The 15,053-nt window shown below is 50.1% G+C and overlaps 5 protein-coding genes across 5 annotated transcripts; 3 read left to right on the top strand and 2 right to left on the bottom strand.

Moving 5' to 3' along the window:
* Positions 1–374: 374 nt before the first annotated feature.
* On the bottom strand, positions 375–2,219 carry N7532_003551 (SGNH/GDSL hydrolase family protein; the record flags this gene model as incomplete). Its single annotated transcript, XM_056616045.1, has 9 exons — positions 375–674; positions 742–978; positions 1,045–1,104; positions 1,173–1,266; positions 1,324–1,411; positions 1,541–1,662; positions 1,722–1,774; positions 1,841–1,968; positions 2,021–2,219. 9 exons carry the CDS (start codon positions 2,217–2,219, stop codon positions 375–377), a joined length of 1,281 nt encoding a protein of 426 aa, XP_056476402.1.
* A 978-nt stretch (positions 2,220–3,197) lies between these two features.
* On the top strand, positions 3,198–3,668 carry N7532_003550 (uncharacterized protein; the record flags this gene model as incomplete). Its single annotated transcript, XM_056616044.1, has 1 exon — positions 3,198–3,668. The coding sequence occupies one exon, from the start codon at positions 3,198–3,200 to the stop codon at positions 3,666–3,668; it is 471 nt and encodes a 156-aa protein (XP_056476401.1).
* Positions 3,669–5,207: 1,539 nt separating this feature from the next.
* On the top strand, positions 5,208–6,787 carry N7532_003549 (acyltransferase family protein; the record flags this gene model as incomplete). Its single annotated transcript, XM_056616043.1, has 3 exons — positions 5,208–5,321; positions 5,383–6,010; positions 6,069–6,787. 3 exons carry the CDS (start codon positions 5,208–5,210, stop codon positions 6,785–6,787), a joined length of 1,461 nt encoding a protein of 486 aa, XP_056476400.1.
* A 2,370-nt stretch (positions 6,788–9,157) lies between these two features.
* N7532_003548 (Phenylalanine aminomutase (L-beta-phenylalanine forming)) lies at positions 9,158–10,313 on the bottom strand (the record flags this gene model as incomplete). Its single annotated transcript, XM_056616042.1, has 4 exons — positions 9,158–9,348; positions 9,411–9,778; positions 10,074–10,124; positions 10,183–10,313. The coding sequence occupies 4 exons, from the start codon at positions 10,311–10,313 to the stop codon at positions 9,158–9,160; spliced, it is 741 nt and encodes a 246-aa protein (XP_056476399.1).
* A 2,353-nt stretch (positions 10,314–12,666) lies between these two features.
* Positions 12,667–13,713, top strand: N7532_003547 (uncharacterized protein; the record flags this gene model as incomplete). Its single annotated transcript, XM_056616041.1, has 1 exon — positions 12,667–13,713. One exon carries the CDS (start codon positions 12,667–12,669, stop codon positions 13,711–13,713), a length of 1,047 nt encoding a protein of 348 aa, XP_056476398.1.
* Between the last annotated feature and the right edge of the window lie 1,340 nt (positions 13,714–15,053).

Below are 15,053 nucleotides of genomic sequence, written 5' to 3'. Positions count from 1 at the left end.
TCATCCATCTGATTGAGAATCTTATTTTGGGGAATTCTGGCTTGGAAAGTTGAAGTAAGGTCTCTGCTACCACAGACTACTTAATGCCAGCTTCCGCCCCGAGTGTACCTTCGCTCGTAGAGAGTTAAGGTAAAATCAAGCATAATCTAACCTTCAGGGCTTAAGTTCTAATGCGGGGAAGGTATTCTTGAAATTCATCTTTAAAAGGCAGTTATCACCACTGCCCAGCTGAACAGGTAAACCATCCAAAGGCTGAGATCTGAACACCCTTTACTATAAGGGTAGCACAGCTCCTCGAGCACTTGATATGTCTTCAAGTAATGCACATGCGCTGTTTATTTCTTCTATAATACAAGATCCAGCAATCGTCAAACCTAATACTCCTGCTGGTTATTCCAGTAAAGCGTATCATGCGTAACCTCTCCAAGAGGCTCGAGGTCCCATCTGAGGACCATCCTCACCCACTGCAAAAGGTGGCTGGCCAACTTGATATGACCAACATCCGTCGGGTGGTTCTTAGGGTTGATGTCATTGTGCTGTAAAATTCCCCTTGTGTTGAAGTAGTAGACGAAGCCTCGGTCTTTGAAGTGTTCGTGGACCTTGCGGTGTTCCTCCTCGTAGACTTCTGTCTGTTTGTAGGAGAGTCCGTCCTTGACCCATTGGCCCCATTGAGACTGAGCATGTCAGTTGGGACCCAGTGATAACCTTCGGATTGGGAATCGACTTAGGGAATCGACTTACCAGGAGGAGGACGGTCGCGTGGGGGTGGGTTCGGTGAAGGTCCTCAATCAGCTCGACGTAGGCGTCATAGTAATTCTGAGGAGGGATCTCGTTGGGGTGGCGATGATCATTTCCGCCCATTTGGATGAGGAAAAGATCGGTTGGCTGTTCGCCCTCAACGTCGAATTCTTCTGGGTCGTCACCGAAGAAGGCGTGGGCACGGCTGCCGGGATCAGATGCGCGGTGCCAGTACCAACCCTATCCAGACTGTCAGTTGTGACCACATGGGAACGAATGATTGTGTAGATATGTTCCAAAACGTACAATGCCGTGAGACTGGCCGCCGTAACATTGTTTATCGACGAGGCAGACACCGGGGTAGGCCTAATCATGATCAACTTGGTAAGCATCTAACCGACATGTAGCTTGTCGCATTATGGAAATGTTCATACAGTCAGCGTATGCTCGACGTTGCCCAGCCCGGCGACGAATAGCCATGCCCATGATGAGAGGGTCTCATATGTGCCGTACTGTCCTGAAGCGACACTGCCCATCTGTCAGCACCCATATCCTCAGAGGCAATCTGGATAGAGTGCGACTCACGATCCGCCAATGACTTCCACTTTCTTATCGAATCGTTTCGGGATGGTGAGCTCTGCGTCGTCTGCGGTTGCGACTCCGGCGATCTGAACTGTATATAAGGATTAGTGGAAGGACGATATTGTTGGAAGCGTAAAACTTATCCAAATCCCCAGTTGGTAACTAGAAAAAAATAGTCAGCGATCTGTCCAGTGCCGTATCAACATTTCCGGCATCTTACCTCGCATCTCAAACACCTTGCTGGTCTCCGCCGGGGTGTCTTCAAGCTCCGACCAATCCCCGACGAATTGATAAGTCGCGTCGGCAGTCACATTTGAAAATTGCCAGTCAAGATTTCCAACTCTAACGAATAGGTCAGCATCGCGACCGTCGCGTTGGTGAGGTGGGAAGGTGTTCGGTACCGATAGGCAACCAGGACGCCATCGGTGGTGCTGGGTCCGAAGCTCACAGCAAGCTGGCGCAGATGTCAATATCTCCGATCGATCGCATATCCACAGTTTGATATTCATGATGCGCGTACCTTATTTCCAGAAAATTCTACCTTGATGCCCGGAGCTCTAGTGATGTCAGGATCGCCGTTAGCCGTGGTCGCAAGGGGGAGGGGGGGGGGGGGGGAACTCCGGGGAAGACGAACGACCACCCTAAAGACTGTCAGAATGTGATACATCAAGTTTGGGGTTGGTCAGGGCGCATAACATACAGGAAACATGTTGACTATCCCAACGGCCTTTGTAAGACACTTCCGGGGCATCCGCCCCATAGGTATTCCAGGTGTCGTCGAGCGCGATCTCGGGCGCTTGCCCTGGCCATGGGTTCTCTCGCTCCTGGCCGTTCTGCAGAATGGTCGCCGAGGCATGCAGCGACCAGGCGAGCCAACCAAAGAGGTGAGCCACCCACATGATTAAGGTGTTGATGCGATGTTAACGGGAATGGCAGCACATCCACCGTTTAATCCTCCCGATTGTCGGTCCGGAGTGGTTGAGCGGACTCCAGGGTTATCGCCGATGCGGTCAGAAAACTAATAATGGCGTGATCTTGTCCTTAGCGGTCCACGCAATCTATTTCGGCGTTGGGGAATGAGCCAGGAGCTGCTAGCGCCAAGAGCAATTTCCCGCGACGTGAGCGACGTATGTGAAGCGATATTCGGGTAGAGTCTCGAGTCTGGAGCAGGGGAAAGCGAATCCATCCGCTCCGCTGGCTACGAGCTTCCAAGGTTAGGGACACCTTTGACACAAGCGTCGTGACAAGCTGGACCAACAAGAGTGGATTCCTCCATCTGTGGTTCAGGGGCTACCAGGCTATTTTCGAACGCCTTCAAGCCATCAGCACTAAAATAAAACCCTCATGTGCGACTGTCCATACTTCTACTGTATTCTACATGTATTTCTATACGGAGGAGACGAGGAACCGGCAGACACCAGATGTGATTTGTCGGGTCGCTAAATCTGGGTGTCTTGGGATATTTCCGTATTGGGCAGAATGAAGCGTCTCTCCTCGCCACGGCCCTTGGCATCCACGAGGAGTTGGTTGCTGGGAATGTGACATGTAACAGTAATTGACCTGGTGGAACGAGTCAGGGTTTGCACCAGCAGGCCAGCTGAAACGCTTCAAATAGCCAACGGTAGTCCCGTGCTTTTCGCACTGTGCAAATGACGATACCCTTCATCTATGCCACACTGCAATCAGACTGCCTCAGCACCGGTGAGACTATATTTTGGACCCTGGGAGCGCTCTCCACTTCGGCAGCATCGGAATACGCGCGTTCCCTCAAACCCGCTGAGCTCGGTGCACAGCTCGCTGGCAGCGAGTGAACCCTGAAAATCTCCGAGTTCCCTGTATTTATCTGACGGGATTACACATCACTTGCCTAACAGTACATGCGCCCCACATATATCCGGTGGGTCTCTGCAGGGCTCTCCCTGCCACCTTCCAGCGTTCTTCTGCACATCCTCTTCAGCCTTACACTGGGGTTTGGGGGCGACCCGGCCACCATCCTCACCCGCTCCTTCTCGGCATCCTCGTCATTCCGCCTGCCTGACAACCAGAAGCTGTCTTCGCCCCCCAGCGGCCACCTTCCGCTCGGAGGCAATGATGATGCCAAGCAGCAGCGGATACCGTGCTGGCCATGTCTCGCAGCCCCTGACCCCAAAAATGCTGATAGAACCCGGTTCCTTTGCGCCAAGAACCAGTCAGACCCGGAAGGACAACGGCGTGGAGGGGCGCGCTCGGCCCAGCTTCGGTCCAGCCCTAATATGAACGGGCGCATTCTGCAGCAATCCAGCATTTCTTCCCCTGTCATCGACCCGACTGCCTCTGGTATACAGGCCGTTCGGCTCGAATGCTCCTGAGAAACGCCCCAAGACGGTCCTTCTCGCGCAATCCTGGTCGAGTCGATGCTTGTTTTCGACCCCTGCATTCATGGCCCTCTCATAGTTTCCCCCATTTTGCGCCACATGTGCCAAGCCACGTATGTACCGTCACAAACCAGTAAAATACGCGTAAATACGGCACACGTCAGGGTTCGGCGGGTCGCGCCAAGCACGATCCACGACGATCCAATCGCGCGGGTGCCAGCGCCGATTAGGTCAAATGGCGCCATTTGCCCGTCACCGCATGCAATCCTACTTTCAACCTTGCTTGCCTCCGTTCAGCCACGTATTCGCTTGGAAAAGAAAAGAATCCCGGGGATGGCGTTGGTGCATGCCAGAGCAATACTCAAGGGGCACAAATGAATATGGACAGCCCGGCAGCAAATATCAGATATATCAACGATGGGCCGGAGAACCGCCAAGAAGACTCTGGCCTGCACAACCCCGAAAATCACGCAGCGCAGACCAGTCAGTGTCGAACGGGTTGCTCTGCATTTGTAGGGCTGGCGAGGGAAAATCCACAGAAGGGAAAGTGATCGGCGCCAAGGGTTGGCGCAATTCTGCTTCACGTTGGGGCCATAGCAGAATTCGACTCGGTTGCACTGCTTGATTGGAAGGTGGGAAAGCATCCTTTACGGCATTGTCAGCCTCTAACCCTCCATAGAGCCTCGTTCGTATCACCAAAGCTCGCGGAGCGCCCCATTGATGCCCCCTGCTTGGCAAAGTCGGCCCTTATATCCTCTTTAGATCGAGAGGATCGGGCGGGTTGGGCCGGATAGTACTGGAATCCCGTGGCATGAAGAGAGATGGGGCCCGCAGACGTGTCAATCGAGAGACCGCCGGGAGTTTGCCTGGGGTAAGTTTCGAAGCGCCATGGAGATTATACGTATACGTAGTTATACCGTCGTAGTTATACCGTCCAGTAATAGTATAGAGGACGTGGGTTGAGACCGTAGGATTGAATGCAGGGATACAACTTCTCAGAGCAATGATATTCGATCTCGATGAAACGTCTCTATCACCTACGGACCTCCGGCTGCACGAACAGCTGAGCCAGAAGCAACCACTGGTTCTGGAAAATGATCATCTTGCCCGGTGTCCCAGGTTTTGCGTGACCAGGCCCGCTTGTCAAGCCGAGGTTTGGCACTATGCATTGGCAGACCCCACTGCCATTCGGCAATCTCCTATCGGCCGCCCTACGAGCAGGGCCAAAAGGTCCGCGAGTTATTCAAAACCCCAAGCCGCCCCCCATCCCACGCATCCCTTCCTTCTTCGTCGTTTCGATCCATTTCAGCCCTCCCGGCTCCATCGCTCCGCCATCTTGGCGCATGTTATAACTACGAAGCGTGCCGACGTTCCTTCACTCTTCACTCGTTCAACGTGTGCGCGACCTTTTGCCGTCGCCTAGCATTCCTTCCACGTCATTCTCTGCAGGCCAAGAGAATACAGACACGCCGATGACACAGTCTTGACTTATTCCTCCACGACTCCTTCCTATTGACTGTTAGCTCTGTCACCATGGATTATATTCGACCTAATTATGTCTATACTCGGGTGCTCGACAACCTCCCGTGGAAGTCGGGAGACCCCAACGTCAAGGGGGACCCGCGAAAAAGTGTAAAGTGGATCGACGTGAGTCGCCAGATCGCCAGATCGCCAGTAGCAAGATCCCAAGTTCTGACAAGCTCTCCAGGGCCTGCGAGGTATCGCATCGTTTCTAGTGGTGATGACCCATCTGGCTCGTGGATGGGACTATGATCTGTTCGCGCCGCGCGATGACGAGGGCAAGGCCCCTCGCATTCTTCAGTGGCCAATTCTGCGGATTCCGTGGCAGGGACGTCTCGGTGTCACCATCTTCGCCTTCTTGACTGGTTATGTCTGCGCTCTCAAGCCCATCAAACAATCTCGCAACGGCGACATTCTCGGATCTTTCACTTCGGTAGCGAAGAGTGCTTTCCGTCGTCCGCCCCGTCTGATTTTTCCTGCAACCATCGCTCTCATTATTTCTTGGGTTATGGCGCAGTTTGGCGCTTTCATTGTCGCCAACCGGTCTGACTGCTGGTGGTGTCGATATGCGGCGCCCGATCTGGCCGATACTTTCTGGGAAGAATTCCTGCGCCTGTTCGAGAACTTTTTGGGTGTCTGGACGACCGGTTACATGGCATACGACGATCACCAGTGGGCTCTTTTACCTCTGTTGAAGGCTTCGATGCTTGTCTATGTCATGTTATGTATTACTATGTTTGTTAAATTCCGCTGGCGCCTGGCGATTTACGCCGCCATGATCCTCTACTTCCACCAGGATGGCGCGAAGCAAGTTGGTATGTCGATCTTAATGATCAAACCTTGTCTACCTTTATCTCTCCTAACAACGCGCAGAAACCTTCCAAATGCAAGCGATCTACGGCATGTTCCTCAGCGATCTCTCTTACGAAGCCTCGTTCAAACAGTTCATCGACGACCACAAATGGGGCCGCCGCATTTTCTCTGCCACCTTCGCCATCACCGGTCTTTTGATCTGCTCCTATCCCGGAGAGCACCCCGAATGGGCGACCTGGTCCGACCTTATGCACAAGGCTGCTCACTACATCTTCCCGCCGGATGTTAACATCGGACGACGCTACTCAGCCATCGGAGTCGACCTGATCATCGCGGCCATCTACATCTCTCCCTCGACCAAAGAGTTCCTTTCCAGTCGTCTTCTTCTCTGGCTAGGAAAGCAGAGTTTCGCAGTCTACCTAGTCCACGGCACTCTCCTCCGCACCGTTCTTTGCTGGATGCTGTACGGTATCAGCGGTCAGCCGTGGGAGGGTCAACCCGTGGATGGAAATGGAAACCCCCTGCTGGACGAGAACGGCGAGCCGCTTCACCCGAAGTGGATTCCTATCCGGGGCCCGTGGGTTGTGGGAATCTCGATCCCGGCCTGGATTGCGCTCGTGTACGTCTGCGCATCCATGTGGACCGCCTACGTCGACCCCTTCTGCGCGAAACTGACGCAGAAACTGGAAAAGCTCATGTTCCAAGAAGATGAGAAGTCCGAGGCTGCATTGCCTCTCAACAACATGCCCATGAACACTATGCCGATGACTAGCGCATAGTGTGAGCATCTTTTTTAGCCGGAAGGCTCGGCGTCAAGGTTCATGCATTTATTGTATTTTTCTTTGGGATGGTTCTCTACAAGAGTCGTTTTCACGAAGATTCCACGTTTTTGCATCTCTTTCCACATGTACATATTTACAACATCTGTCATTCCTTCGTCAATATTGCATATCTGTCTCGAATCGGACAGCTCCAGACCTGCCTTTCCTGTCAATAATCCGGATCAAACCATCCCTGTCTCAATGACCACATAAAAGGTGCCAAATTACCACCCACCTCGGTAACAATATATCAATAGTAAGCCCCGCCACAATGGTCCATTATTTAGAATGTCTCAGACAGCTCGGTTGGATGGGTCCGCCATACGGGTATGGAGAACGTGCGAGACCCTACCAAAGCGGAGCCATCCGAGCCCGAGAACGAGCACCCGCGCTCGTTCTCTCTTTCTCTTCTGTCCCCACGTTCAAGCTGTATCGGGGCGACCAATTTCGTCCGGGCCTGGCTAAGCGCCCCAGACCGGCTGCCAAGCGTTGGCAGTCTTGGCAAAATGGGCCTTGTTTTTGGTCGATGTATTGTGAATACCTTACCCTCTCCAAGGTAAATAACAGAATCCTAAACCCTGATGAAATTCTGCTGCCTGTTTCCTGCAGGCGAGCGATATGCCCTACCCGTCGACCTGCGAGTCAGGGATTGTGCAGCTGCACATCGTAGCGGTCAATGCATCGTTTCAGCTGCCCTATGAGTCTCGGCATTATCGCGACTTGATTAATCGTGTAGGCCTGCTTGGCAGAGGAGCGGTTATTTGATTTTCGGCGTTTCGCGCGTGGTTGCTTTTCTGGGCGAAGTTCAGGGGATGAAACATTGTCTTTGAATGAGAGTTGCGGTCCGAACCGCTCCCTGTACAGTACGGAGTCCGGAGGTTGACTTCGGTCTATCGGCACCCGATATCGATTGATAAGCGACCGCTACCTCTTGTGCACCGGCTCCACTAGCCATGAGATGTGAGGGTATTCTTCTGGGGCCGCCAAGTTTGGTGTGCCATTGTGGCTTGACAAGAGCCGAGAAATCATGCAGAGTCGGCTTCCAAGCACTGATTCTATTGATAGAAGTCCATCGCATAGCCACATGCCATTCTGCATGATGAAGTAATGATAGTATGTTGATGAAAACACCTTGAGTCAGCCCTATCCGCATAGGTCGTGTCTATGTTTGAGAGCTTCACCTATGTTTTTGAAACTTCCGGGTGTGGATTTAAGGCCACTGATATCACACTATGGACATGGTAACCGCATTTCCAGTTAATAATATGCCGCAATAGTGACAATGTAGTTTATCCGAGAATCAAATATCGGGAAGTAAGATCTTCCGACAAACAGGCTACCCCATAGTAGGTTTCGACTTGACGGAGTCACCTCATTTGTACACAGATACCGGTGCCGCGACAATCTCATAATGAAATGCAACTCGGTAGAGCCTTGCGATACCATCGGTCCAATTTCGATGTTATATCCTGGAGAACCTCAGTAAGACCTCTTATCGCAAGATATATTTCTGTGATGTAGCTGCCGATGGTCTTTTTTCCGGAGCCATCCGAAGTAAATCTAGGATGATCAACCAGGCCACGGTGAAGAGCTGTCGAACCCAACAATAAAGCTTCCTAGTTGCAACAGCCAGATACTTGGGGGGGGGGGTGATTGGTGAGTTATGAATTGGTGTTGTGTGACCGCGTGGGTTTCACTCGAGGCAGATTGCACTGCCGACTTCCAGTTTTTGAGAGCTCCGGCCGGAGGTAGTGTCGCACCGCTGACTATGAATTCATGAATGACATAGTGCACTGTGTCAGATGAAACCTTACCATATCGCTCCTCAGAATCTAGTGCATTGCTCAAGTTCCATGAGCCGACGACTCTTTGCCACAGCTCGTCGAAGTGACTTGGAACGCCCGAACCCCGAGAGTGCAAATGATAGAGCGATAATAACCCCGGCTTGAGATAATCGAGAAAGTCTGCGTGGAAGGCTCTCAAATCTAGAGCTTGACAGAGAACATATAGATGTGACACAGATATCATTGTCACCAAATCAACGCACTCGGCAGCATATCGTGCAGCGATGAGTGCTAGTGAATTGACCGACTGGTTGTTGGTCTCGGCAGCATGGACATGATTCACGACGGAATTCCCGAGGAATGCAAGCTCCAAAAAGTAGGAGGTCATATTGATGTCAACTCCTTTACAAGTGAAGGAGAGACTCGGATCGTCAAGACACAGGTTTGGCGGTAAACCCTTGTTCATGGTAGGATTGATTTATCTCTTGGCATTGTGACACGAGTCGACTACCGCACATTACGACGGCGGACTTTGTTTTCACCATCACAGAGGTAATGGAGCTTGCCTGGAAGTTTCCACATGGTGGAATCGATCGCTTGTCACATCTATCAATGTGTTGTCGGTCGTTGAGTTTAGCTCCGTATTGGCCTGCCGTGAGGCGGCCACGAGGTCTTCGAGGACAGGCCCGATCCATTGAGACGCGGTGCGCAATGCGTATCGGTCTTGCACGAGGCCTGTCTGCTAGAACTGCATTTTGTGACTGAGCTCCGAACCTGCAGGAAGTATCGGACGTTACTCGCTGCCTCGATTTTACCGGGATGAGGCCGACACTGAGCGATGAACTCGTGATAGTTGTCTTCTGTTCCGTATAAGGCTTCGGTTGACATTGCGGTGAGAACTCGAGTGAGAATTGCAAGATTGCTGGCGTCATAAAGTGCCAAAGCTGCGGCGGCGCTTGGTGTTGTGCCATTCATGATCCCTAGTGCCTCCTTGACCTGTAGTCGAACAGGTGTGATGTTGAGATCTTTCAGAGCATCTGAGGCAGAAGCCACTTGCGGCTGCTGATTTGTATCGCGTCCATCTATCTGAACAAATGTGTCTGGATTGCCTTCGATAAGCCCAGCGACATATGCGAGCGGAGACAAATCTCCCGAAGCAGAGATACTGCATCGTAATGGAACAAGAGGAGTAATGCGGCGATTGAGCGCTTCACACGCAGCATATGGCCATTATTCCTCGAGTTATCTCTGGATGTAAGCAGTGGTGGACAGTCTGTAATTCGACACCTAGAGGAAGTATTCCTGCCTGGTGGTACTTCATCAATGCCATTTGTAGTAGCTCGAGCCCATTCGCAGTTTATCTGTCGGCATTTCCGCAGCACCCTGTGTTGCCTAAACAAAATTTGAGTTACCATATATATCCGCTCCCCTTGCCAGATGTCTCTCAGGAGTGGTTATACTGTCCTGGACTCGCTTGACCAAAACCTCCGATCTCAAAGTTGATATCCATGCTAAACATCTTAGAGGCATTATAGCACGATATACAGTCGCAGAGAAGGCCACAGTCACCTGGCAATAGCCACAACATGCGCCAGCCGTAGGGACCCTTCTTCCCCTGTCAAGATGATGCCGTCAGTGGGTATCTTCTCGCTCGTAATGACCTGCCAGTCACTCTTGGTCATGGAAAGGTGGTTGCTCATGGCTTCGGCGGTTTGCCTGCAATTCGAGGGTACACTGGGCTCTGATCGGTATATGGAAAACGGCTCGAGGCCCGGCACAACAATCGAGAATGGATGGAAGGTAGTCCAAAGCAGGGATGGACAAATTTGAGCGAAACAGTTCCCAGAATGTAACAATGGCCGCTGACTGACTATGCGTGTGTTAGTTAATATCGGTCTCTCCGACCGACAAAAATCATGATCTGTCCTGGCCGAAGTTTGAGATAGTTGTGACGGATGAAAGTTGACCACGCCGTGTTAGTGCATCATCTGTCACGCTTGTGTATGCCAATACAGGCTGCAACACGCCATTTCCATCCTCTAAATCAAAGACTTCCAGTTGGGCAGACGAGCCAATGGGCAGACCGTCGTCTTGGAAGCGCTTTTTATGGCGGTGAGGCGATTTTCCCAACTCTGCAGCACAGCGTCCGGGAAGAATTTGCAGCGACGAAACGATCTCGTTCCCAAGACTTGATAACAGTGGAGTAGACAGCAATCAAGGTCTCGGCCGTGAACCTCTAATCCTCAGGAGCAATGAAACTATCGTCATTCTCTTCATTGTCAGATCCCAGATCGGCCAGGTCTAGGCAATCAACATGGCGGTCGAAAAGCTCAACATCTCGGTGTAGACTGCCGAAATCTCGCATCGATTTGGCAGTCTTCCTTGGATTTCCGAAGAAGCTCGATATTGGCAGCAAATTCTTGGATATGAGGAGCAAGCGTTGGTTTGACCAACGACCATATGTGCGAGTACTGGCGCAAACAAATAGGCGAAGTGATTATAGAAGAAACAAGCAAACGTATAGTAGAAGCGGACATTTCATCTAAAATTTAGAGAGGCAAAGCTGGAAGTGAACACGTAGCAGTGCACAGAAAAGCAGTGGCGGTGTAGTAGAACACGAAGCCATATAGGACCACAACCAATCAGAAGAAGACATCAAACAAGAGCGTGGAAAAAGCATGCAGGCAATGAAAGAGTAGATGTAGCAAATAAGGGATTGCGCATGGAGAACAAAAATCACACAGCGTCCGAGTTCGAGAGTAGAGAGCCAGTGAATAAGGACAAAAAGCGCCCGGGCCAAGCCTAAAATGGAAAGCTTAGGAACAGCACTCAGACGAGAGTGTGGGAAAATGACACAGCGAATACGATAAAAGGCATAAAAAAGCTAGCGAATGAAAAACCGGGATTTGGCTAACAGCAATATCATAGAATAAAGTTTTTGACAACAAGGGTATTCCCTGCGCACGAAAGTAAATCCTTCCTCTCACTTCGTTCGTTTCAGGGCACGTAACAGGGTTTCCTCGTTTCATGAATTATTGTAAGTTACCGTATAGCACTGTAGAATGTTCTTGGAAGGGGTCTAGAATGGGAGGGGGAGATCTGGCGATCTGGCTAGATTCCCGCCCCCCTGTCTGTCTTTCCAGTTTCCTTCGCAGCCTTCGACTTCATCTACCTCTTACATGGTAAAGGTTGTGCTGGTGCTGTAAAGTACTAACCTTGGTAGGCTACTATGATTTTCGTTTGTGTTACCCTATGGATTTTGCTAGCCACTGCCGTTCCTATTTGCTAGTGCTTCCCGCGCAAGGCTGGAACCGGAACCGCCCCTGTAAGCTGACGCAGATCTCGATCGTGTGTAGATTTGAGCGACAGCCCATATCACGTTGATTACATCTTCCAGCCACAGGAGCTTGAACCATGGGATCGGGATTCACACCTCTGTGCGCCCTGCCCATCGACCTCCCAGACAAAGGCACCCATCTTTGTGTAGCTCCATCACCTCGAGACTTGCTAAAGAGAATCTGCATAGTTTAGCTGACAACTTCATGATCAAAGGCACGGCCGATTGAGTCCATGGACAAAACCTTTGAACTGGAGGAAAAAGTAGGCTTGAAGCCACGATCAAGTCAGGAGGAGACGAAAGGAAACGAGCCAAGCGGTCAAACAGTTCTAAGGGCTTCGGTTCTGAGATTATCCCTACTGAAAAAGGTCGATAGTCGAGAACATTGCGGAAGCAATACTACATGAATCTACAAGGAATGCCCAATATCTAGAGGAAAGATGTTTGTACTGTAGCTTATAATGTTGATCATGGCCTGTTATGGAGAAGCGCCTCTCACATTCCATTTCACGTCTGCAAGGGATAAGTATATGTGGGACAGTAAGGGGTTAGCACTATAAAAGGAGGGTCGAAATAACCCTACGCTTCGTGAAATTTCTTTGCGACAGACGACTTCGATCACTCAATAAACGCATCGATTCACTACGGACAACTGGACTCGCGAAGCACAGTTTATATCAGAGCACCAGACGTTGACGAACCAAAGACCGCAAATCATGGGAACGTATCAGCCACAAGCACGCCAATATTGGCTCCTGACTTATCCACGCACGAGTTCGAATTTGTTAGTCAAAATTTTGGGTCTGGAAGAACAGCCAAATATTATGCAAGGCCATGTACAAGGTGGCTATTTCTTCTTGCCGGTCATTCAACTGATGATCGAGTTGAATCTTCGCGGCCGAGGCGTTCATGAATGGACCGAAGACGAAAGAAAACAAATGAAGGAATGCTATCAGAGCTGTTTCAACACATTACATCAGCATCTAGAAGATGCTAAGAAGAAAGGGTGCTCAGTTTTCGTGAAGGAACACTGCCATTTTATGGCCCACCCTGCCTCTATGACGAAAGAGCTAAATGGCTTGATCGTGCACGAGGAGCCGTGGACTATTGAGTTCCCTGAGATATATAGCCAACTCACAACGCGCTCGATACAGAATGAAACAGTCCTCCCGGACGGGTTTCTTCGCCAATGGTTACCTACCTTCCTCATCCGGCACCCTGCATTGGCATTTCCGTCCCGCTATCGCGCGTCTTTGGATCTAGATAACGCAGATGGAGACTCGATTGGTGGCGACCAAGGCACGTTAGGCATGACTCTGCATTGGACTCGACTTTTGTATGAGTGGTACAGTCATAACCTCACAGCCGAAGAGGCCTTTATTGACGGGGATGCTACCTGGCCACTCGTTCTAGACGGAGACGACGTGATGGCTAATCAAGGCGTTGTCCTTCGATTCGGCGAAATACTTCAACTCGACACGACAAAGATGCGCTTTTCCTGGAAGCCCGTGCCGGAGGAACAGCGGGCTAAACTGGAGATGCGGCCGAAACGGATGCTATCGACATTGCTTGATTCGGAGGGTATTATAAAGGGCAAGACTGCAGAAAATCTTGATATCGACGTTGAGGTGAAGAAATGGCATAATGAATTTGGTGGGAAGGTAGCTGTCCGACTTGAGGAGTTGGTAAGAGCTGCTATGCCAGACTACGAATTCCTGAAATTGAGGAAACTCAAGGCAAAAATAAGTCTTCCGGCGGTTTGATGGAAGAATTATACTGTACATGTGACTGTACAGTATACAGTATGGCTGGATGGATTTCATTTACCCTGACCCCTCGCAAAATAGTTGATCTCACCACTAGACCAAAAACGAATCCGTTCTCTGCCTATTGGATGAGGTTTATAACCAACTTGTGAAGCGATATGTAGGATACAACTACTGTGTAAATACATGATAATTGATCCACTTGGCTTTTTCCAAGCTTCCTGAACGGTGAACTTTGAGCCTCACCTGGTAATGCCTGTCGTAGCCTCCTTGCCCTTTGAGTCGTTAGGCTGCCTCAACGGCGCGGTTGTGGTATGTAACTTGGCATTCTGCTCTTTAACCTTCTGCAAGGCGGTCTTCTTGGACCATCCTTTAGATATAAGAGCCCTTCTAATGCTGAAAGTCGTCGCTAGCATTCGGGATTAATCCCACAGAAAAATAACCATCTCCTTAAGGTATAGGCCCGGCTTTTACAGCAAATGGGCACAGAGTGCTTCTAGCATCAGCGGTGTTATGCTGCGTCTACGACCGATACGAATTGGGGGCGCATAGAAGTGTCCAAACAGTCGCAAGTTCCTGCGTATATTTTTGACCATTTGTTCGCTGCATTCTGCTGCCTCAGCTATTTGAGAACGGGTTAACGACTCGCCTTTTGATCATATCACTGACCAAAATCAACTTTGACGGGTTGAGTCTGGGTGCCATGTTGAGCGGAAGATTTGAGCAGTTGTCAGAGAGATGCTAAGAAGCAAAATGTCACGGTTGGGAGGGGCAGGAAAGTGCAAGTGTATAGGGATGTCATGTAAAATACATAATTATAGGTAAAGCAATAGTGTCAGGATGAGGAATTGATGTACTGGCTAGACTGAAGATATCCCATAGAATAAGATGATCAATTGAAGGTTGTTGAGATCGGTTGAGCGATCTCAGGGGTCTCCCTTGTTGTACTGTGGCATGTTGTGTAAACCAGATTAGCTGCGATATTTTAAAGTCGAATATCTCAACAACGACAAGCTCTGTCTCGCTTTCATTCTTGATTTACTAATTACCACAGATGTAATAAACCATATGGTAAAATATAGGGCAAATGAGGCAAATATTGTATCCTGATACAGTAAAATACAACAATTTGGAGCGATGTACACTGCAGTTATATATTTTTGAATCACCAACTTCTAAATTTCTTGAGACTTTAAAAACAGACTAGATATATCACAAAGAATATTAGATCATAGGAATACCCTACGATAAACAGTGGTTGGCAGGATATCAAGTGTTAATTTATCGCATTTAATATGGTGTTTTGGGGTGCGCCGCTCGTTCACATTCGGTGCTCG

The sequence above is a fragment of the Penicillium argentinense genome (genome assembly GCF_028826775.1).
Source record: "Penicillium argentinense strain IBT 30761 chromosome Unknown utg000004l_segment0_segment0, whole genome shotgun sequence".
In the NCBI taxonomy this organism is placed as follows: domain Eukaryota; kingdom Fungi; phylum Ascomycota; class Eurotiomycetes; order Eurotiales; family Aspergillaceae; genus Penicillium; species Penicillium argentinense.
The sequence above is the reverse complement of the archived record's forward strand: the minus strand, read 5'-3'. Positions and strand labels throughout refer to the sequence as shown.